Source organism: Arvicola amphibius, chromosome 5 (assembly GCF_903992535.2).
Source record: "Arvicola amphibius chromosome 5, mArvAmp1.2, whole genome shotgun sequence".
Classification (NCBI taxonomy): domain Eukaryota; kingdom Metazoa; phylum Chordata; class Mammalia; order Rodentia; family Cricetidae; genus Arvicola; species Arvicola amphibius.
Window position 1 is genome coordinate 24,832,762 of NC_052051.1, and position 7,862 is coordinate 24,840,623.

General features: G+C 53.1%; 1 protein-coding gene across 1 annotated transcript; it reads left to right on the forward strand.

Annotated features, from left to right (window-relative positions):
- Positions 1–867: 867 nt before the first annotated feature.
- Positions 868–4,274, forward strand: Srxn1 (sulfiredoxin 1). Its single transcript, XM_038332104.1, has 2 exons — positions 868–1,146; positions 2,117–4,274. Exons 1-2 carry the CDS (start codon positions 883–885, stop codon positions 2,318–2,320), a joined length of 468 nt encoding a protein of 155 aa, XP_038188032.1. The 5' UTR covers positions 868–882; the 3' UTR covers positions 2,321–4,274.
- Positions 4,275–7,862: the final 3,588 nt, after the last annotated feature.

Sequence of the window (7,862 nt, forward strand, 5' to 3'; positions counted from 1 at the left end):
ATATCACGCGCCAAACTAGGAGGAAGTGCAAGTCACAGAAGAGGGGATGTACAACTATTCGGGTTGACATCCCACGACAGCTCCTGCCGGACACTTGCTGTGTAGTGGGGTGACCAGATTTTCATTTCTTTTCCTCGCTCCCCCCACCCCTAACCCCCAGCGGACCTACTTTGGGGAGGTCCTTCAGTAACCACACCTACTTCTACTTCCTGGATATACTTTTGAGGATTTGCGGATACGTGGAACTTCATAGCAGAACCACACAGAAACAACGCAACTCCAGAAGGCGCTATGGCTAGTTCTTGTCGCTGAGCCCAGGGGAGCCCGCGGGGTAATTGAGAGCGATCCGTGGAGCTGAGCTGCCCAGATTTGGGCCTCAGCTCACCCACTCATTAGCTCCAAACCGTGGTGTGTGTGTGTGGGGGGTGGGGGTCGTGACATAACTTCTCTGTGCCTCAGTTTCCTCCTCCGTAAAATGGGATCTGACATAGTTCCCAGCTGGCAGGGTCGCTCGGAAGTATGAATAAGGTCACCACACTTCTGTTTACCATGTGGGGGCTACAGTTCCCAGGTCCCACTGAGAGCCAACTCATCCTTATTGGGCAGGTCCGACCGCCCACGTCCTCGCCTCTCGGCCTGAGTCACCGCTCTGTGCGTCACGGGCGACTCTGCGACTTGCAGACTCACCCTGAGTCAGCGGCCGGGCGCGTCCACTGCGTGTATCGCGAGGGGGTGGCGGGGCGCCACAGCAGGCATTAGGCAGCTGGGTCGACGTGGGACACCGGGCCTCCTCTCCGGCGGCGCGGAGGCGGGTACGCGCACTTGCAGGCCGAGCCACACGGACCGGGAAAGCGCAGCGCAGTCGCCCCCCGCAGCCGCACGATGGTACAGTCCAGCTGGGTAAGGCGAGCGGGCGGCACAGGCGACCAACTAGGCGGTATGGGGCTGCGGGCGGGTGGAGCGCTCCGCAGGGTGGGCACCGGTTCGGGGGCACCCGAGGGACGGGAACCCGGCGGCGCGCAGGGAGGCAGCATCCACTCGGGCTGCATCACCGCGGTGCACAACGTGCCAATCAGCGTGCTCATCCGGCCGCTGCCATCCGTGCTGGACCCGGCCAAGGTGCAGAGCCTCGTGGACACGATCCTGGTGAGCCCGCGGAGCCTCCGGGCCCGCGCGAGGAAGAGAGGGCACGAGGGTCGGGGTCCAGGACCTGCGGGAGCTCAGCTTCCCCCGTGTGACCTTGACGGGCTGATCGAGCTTCCCTGGGCCTCAGGTTCCTCACTTGGACTTGCCCTGAAAGTAATGACCCAGTGACGCACGTACCCAAAGTGCTGCGATCACCCGGAAGCTGATGTCAGCTTCTCGGATCAGCTCTGTGAAGTAGCTGCCGTTCCTCCTGTACCGAGGAGAAACTGAGGCACAGGAAGCTTGGGTTTTCTTGTTTTGTTTTTTAAGCACAACTTGCCCTAGGTCAAGCCCTTACAAGATGATACAATGAGCCTTTACGCCCAGACAACCTGCATATCCTGATGTCTCTTCTGGCCAAGACAGTCATAGCAGTGACCTGGGTGTGTCTTGTTCGGGCATCTGGGCTCTTAATCTAAACTAGTTCATATCTGTAGTTTCCGTAGCTTCCCAAGTGGTTTTGTACCCTTTGTCACTTCAGAGAGACCCGTGGCCTCCTTGCTGGCTTGTCCTCTGTGAGACTGTCATTATAGCATTTGTGATTCCATCATTCACTTCCTCCTTCGATCTGTCCCTGGGACAGAAACCCTCTCAGGGTGAGACTGTCCTGGCCTCTTGGCTGTGCTGTGTCCCCCAAGTGTGGACTAGTGGGCCAGGGTATATCGATCACGTGGATAAATGCTCGGCACCTAGTGTTTGGGGGAAGCCCCTCACTTACACCATCTGCCATTGCACTGCCGGAAATACTCTTGAGGCTGATTTCCAAGCTGCCAAGGCGCCACCCACCAGCTTGCAGAACCCCTAGGTGGAGGAGAGCCTGCTGCTCCTGCCAGCATGCGCCTTCTCTGTAGCAGCTTCGCTTGGCTTAAAACGTTTTGCCAGTTCTCAAGCATAGTGCCATGCTCGCTCACGCTGTGACCTTTTTCTCTAGGAGGACCCTGACAGCGTGCCCCCCATCGATGTCCTCTGGATCAAGGGGGCCCAGGGAGGTGACTACTACTACTCCTTTGGGGGCTGCCACCGCTATGCAGCCTACCAACAGCTACAGAGAGAGACCATTCCCGCCAAGCTGGTGCAGTCCACCCTTTCAGACCTGAGGGTGTACCTGGGCGCATCCACACCAGACTTGCAGTAGAAATCTCCTGGTCACCCCACCCCCTGCACACCAGCACCACCTTCCAGAGCCCAGAAGACCTGCGTGGCCCGCAGCAGGCTGAAGCTGTAGCGGGGATATGTTCTCTTTATACCTAAAGGGGGAGGTCTGCTTCTTGGCGCCTCTGCAGTAGCCCCCAGGCGCAGGAATGAAGGAGGCCAGCTCCCCTGTCTGTGAAGAGATGTCATATCCTGGCCTTGGCCCTGAAGGAGTTGTGGAGGCAGGACTCCCTCTGTCTTTATCTTTATGATAGCTTATCACTACATGATCTAGTACATCAGTCAGGGAAAACCTTGGTCACTGTGGCTGACGTGAGAGAGGTCTGTTTTCCTGTAACCTGAGTCCTGGGACAGGTGACTCACACAGAATTGTGTCAGCAGCTCGGTGAAGGTGGGGTCTCCTCTAGGTAGTCCTTTGGCCTGGCCCTCATTGCTCCTTACTTTGTGGTCACAAGATGGCTACCATATCTCTAGGAATCACGTCTGTGCTTAAGGAAGAAACCTACTTCTGTCAGTTTCCGTGGCCAGAGCTAGGCACCAGTGCCACCCACAGTTGCAGAGGGAACACTGTCACAGCTAAGCATGGCTGCCTTGGTCATCGCTTGGAACTGGCACGGTGCTTCCTGCAATCAAATTGGGATCCCATTAGCAGGAGAGGAAGAAGTATCAGTTAGCCCTTGCTATGTAACAAGCCATTCCCAGACTTAACAGTATTACCCATGATTCTGGATGAGCACTGGGGGCTAGACTCCTTTGGGCTGCTCTGTTGGTGTGGCCCGGTCCTGCTCATGAGCCCACTGTCAGCTGTCACTCAGCTGGGACTGACTGGGCTGGGATCATCTTCTTCATTCTTGTGGCATGTGTTGGCTGGATTGGCTTGGCCATCCTTGTTGCCTCCTCTAGCAGCTCAGCTCAAGATGCCCAAGATGGCCTCAGAGTCCCAAGAATGAGAGTAATGGGGACAAGACAGGCACTGGAGCGGTGGCTCGCTGCTAAGAGTACCTGCTTGGTGACTCAAGACTCTAGTCCCAGTTCCAGATGACCTGGCACCCTCTCTGGCCTCCGTGGGCACCAGACACATGGAACACAGACATACGTGTGCAAGCAAAGCACACACATGTGAAGGGTTTTTTTGTTTTGTTTTTGTTATTGTTTTGTTATTTTAAGGTGACAGGATTTCTTTGACCCTTGTGCCAGGATGATGTCCCTGCTGCTAAGTTCATTTCTCAGATTCAAGGGGTGCAAATGGACCCTAGCTCTCAACTGGAGGAACTATAAAGATCACGGGGCTATTGCACAGATGAATCTTGGGCAAGTGACAGTATTTCTTGCTCCCACCCATAAGCCCTCCCCACACAAAGGACGGTGCCAAGTCTTAGCCTTTAAGTTACTGTACTGTTCTTGGGACCTAGAAGAAGTCATGTCATGGTGTCTCCAAGAGCTGGGTACGCCACCCTCAAGGATGACTCACTAGTGGAATGGGGCATTCCGGGGGGGGGAGGGGGGCTCCTGCAAAACGAGAGTCCTGGAGGCTGAGGAAAGGTAGAGGAAGCAGCAGAGCAAGGTGGCACTTGCTGCTGCGCTGCCCACAGAGTCTAGTCACTTGTCACTCTCAGTTTTCCCAGCTCAGTATCCAGGACAACAGCTTTCCCGCCCACTGAGTATCCCAGCCAATGAAACTGAAAGGGATAAAATGCAACGTGGTGTTTGGATGGACTCTTGAGACCAAAAAGGAATGGGGGAGCATTAGTGGGTCAACCAGGAACTTACTCGGTCTGGGTTTTAGTTATCCTCCAGTTTGGGCAACAGACTGCTGGGGGTAGGGGTGTCTGTGTGAAAAATGTATGGGACCTCTTTAGTCTCTGCAACTTTTCTGTAAATCTAAAGTCATTCCAAAAAAGTTTATTTAATTAAAAAAAACACACACAATAATGTAATGGCTTTAGCCCAGCATTTTTTGGTTTTGTTTAATAGATCTTGCCCCTGGAGCTTCAGGTCTGGGGCCCAGGAACATGCATTTCTAAACAGTTGGGAACCCAGGAACACATATTTCTAGAAGGTTCTCAGGAGCAGCTACTACTAAGGGAACAGCCGGGACTCTATAACTGGATGATGCAGCTTGCTTCTTGGGCTCTGGAGCAGCTTGAGCAGGTACTTCCCACCCTTGGCAGGAGGGTGGGGCGTATGTGATTTTCCAAGCAGGCAGAGGGGCTCTGCAGCCCTAGCTTTGTGACCAGAGTCAGGATGGCAGAGGATGGTCTTGCAGAGTGCTGTCCTGAAGTGCCACTATCTCCAGGGAAGAAACCCTTGGGCATCTGCTGGACTGAGGTATCTGAGTCAGAACCTCAGATACCTACTCCGTTTTGGAAGAACCCAACCATCAGGCCCCAAGAGGAGCAAGGAGACAGGGTGGAGACACAGGTCATTTAAGAAAAAGCAGCTGGAAGCCAAGCATGGCCCATGCCTGTAATCCCTGCTCCGGAGAGGCTGAGACCAGATGACAAGTTCAGCATCAAGACCCCCGTGGGCAGCATAGCAAGTTCCAGGCCACCCTGAACACTTTAGTAAAATCCTGCCTCTACATAACAATAGAAAGGAGTAAGGGTAGGGGTTGTCGCTTGGCTGTAGAGCCCTTGACTGACGTACTGGTTCTGTCAGAGAAAGAGGCGGGACAGGGAGAGGAGGACTCTGGCTGTCAGCTGGTACTGAGCTGCATTTCCCTCCTGCACCAGCAAGTGGCGCTGCTTTCCCGACCCTCGACTAGAGCTGCGTCTGGGGAAAACACTGGGTGGGAGGGTATGGTTGAGGGAGGGATTGTTGAGACGGAATGAAGTCTGGGTCAGGCCCTCAGGTGCTGCTCATCCTGACTGCCCTGTACTTGTACCTTAGGGGTGCTGGGTTCCTCCACAGAGGGGCACCCCTCCAAGCTGGGCCATGAGCTTCTTCTGGATTCTTATAGTATCCCTTCCCCTGCCCTCAAGAAAGGTAGTGTGTAGGGGATGTCCAGGAGGCTCCTTAAGGTCCTGGAACCAAGCCCTACATGGTAGATTTAGATTTTCTCAGTTTTACTAATATTAGACATTAATTAATGGGTACATGTCTGTAATCCCAGCATCTTGAAGGGTGAGGTAAGAATATTCCAAGTTTAGGGTAAGCCTGGGCTACTTTATGAAACTCCCCCAAAATGCCTTAAAGGTACTAAGAGCTTAGACAACTAAATATTTTCAGTTAAAACACTAGGAACAGGCTGAAGTCCATCATGGTCCTAGACCTGCTTGTCCCTTTGGTATTTTAGTACAATGAGTTCTGGCACATGCCCTTCCAGAAGTCTGCCTGCCTGCTGATAAATACACATTTGTGCAAGCTTAGAACACTTTTGTGGGGTGTATGTGTGTGTGTGTGGTGGGGCCAGGGGTCAATGTTAGGTATCTTCCTCAGTCACTCGCCGGGTTGTTTTAAGGTTTTTCTTTCCTTATTTAGAAGTATGTGTATGTATGTATGTATGTATGAATGAGTGCAGGTGCCTGCAGATGCCCCAGTGATTGTAAGCCTCCTGATGTGGATACAGAGGATTGAACTCGGGTCCTCTGGAGGAGCAGCATATGATGTTCTAAAGGGCTGAGCCATCTCTCCGACCCCCTCCACCTTATTTTTTGAAACAAAGTCTCACTATGTAACTGTTCAAATGCTGTCCCAGTAGGATCTTTCCCTGAACCTGGAGCTCACCCATTCAGCTAGGCCAGCTGTCCCGCAAGCTCCTTCTGCCTCTACCTCCCCAGCACTGGGATTATAGGTGTACAGAACCACACCCAGCTTTTTAGATGACTTCTTGGAGAATTGAACTCATGACTGCACAGCCAGCAATATCCTGACTGTGCCATCTCTCCAGCCCCAGTCTCCCCACCACCACCACTATTAATTTATTTTTATTTTCTGTGTATGGGTGTTTTGCCTACATGCATGTCTGTGCATCACATGTGTGCCTGGTGCCCACTGAGGCTAGAAGAGGGCATCAATCCTCTGGAACTGTATACAAACAGTTGTGAGCCACTGTGAAGATCCTGGGGATTGAACTATGGTCCTCTAGAAGAACAGTCAGTGTTCTTAATCACTGAGCCATCTCTCCAGCCCCCCACCCCTTTTCAAAACACTGTTTTCAGAATGGTGTCTTTGGCACTGGCCACTGCCTCCACCGGCAGGTGAACTCCCCTCCAGGACTCTCAGACTGGTGTCTGCTCCGTGGCCTTTTCCTGAAGGTCTTCCCCGTCTATTGTTCCCTTTCCTTTTATTTTCTTCATTTCTTTCTATGGTTCTCTTGGGTCCCCACTGATGTCCTCCTTGCCCACTGGGATGGAAATCGTCACGGGTCTTCCCTGCTCATCACCCCGAGCCCAGCACTAAGAGCAGTGCCTAGCACCTTAGTAGGAGTTCTTCAGACAGCTGTAGAGCAAATACATTCCATATGAGGGAAGCCACTCTTTTTTATGACTGCCTGGTGTTCCAGGGTATGAATGTAACGATGTATCAGATGTTCTCCTGTTAGTGGACCCTTGGGAGCCCATTGTCCTCGTGTGCAATGTGTGATCCCCATATCCCCTGTTGTGTACTGTCAGCTGGGCACCTAAAAACGTAAGAGCCTGGTCACACATAGCCTCCTAAGTAGTTTCTCCTTATTGGTGACCTCTCCAGAGGAGACGATCCAAATGCTACCCAGACAGAGCTTGGGGACTCCTCTTCCAAACTCCAGCCCACTTTTGGATCACGAACATGGTTGAGAACAACAGAAAGCTATGAGCCCTTGTCCCTAGCCAGGCAGCTCGCGATCACCTGTAATTCCAGCTCCAGGAGATCTGATGTCCTCTTCCAGCCTCTTGGCCCCTGTATTCAAGCGCACATACTCACATGCAAACATACATATAGTTAAAAATAAAACACAATATTTAAAAAGGAAAAATACATACACTTTGGGCACTTGCTGGGCCTCCCTAAGCTTGACAAGACAGTTTGCAGGGGCTTCGTGCCCAGCACTAAGAGCTTGTCTCAGAGGCACCTGCCTGTACAGAGGTGGGGTGAGGGACTGCTAGGTGCTCAGCCCCAGCCAGCCTGCAGTTAGAATAGCCTCCCTGGGTGGTCCCTGCACCACTGCCCTGGACCCCAGAGCACCAGGCTTGGATGGGGTCCTAGTCTGGGTCAAAGGGGAACTTGGAGAGGCGATGACTGCCCTGACCTGGAAGGGACCTGGGAGACCTCCAAACTTCATGGTGGGTATATCCACCACACCTGTTTCCAGGTTCGCCCTTTTGTAAAGGATGCAGCCTAAATTTCCAGCCCTACAGGCATCCCTAGAGGTGGGCGGGACAGACATTATTTCACTAGTTGCAAAGATCGGAAACTGAGTCCCAAAACAAGCAGCCACCTGCCTGGATGCTCCAGCTGGCTTCGCCCTACACTGGGGCCCATGAAGGCTCTTGCCCTTGGGGCCCCATCCCGAGCCTGACCCCCGGCTTTGCCTGGGAGATGACCTC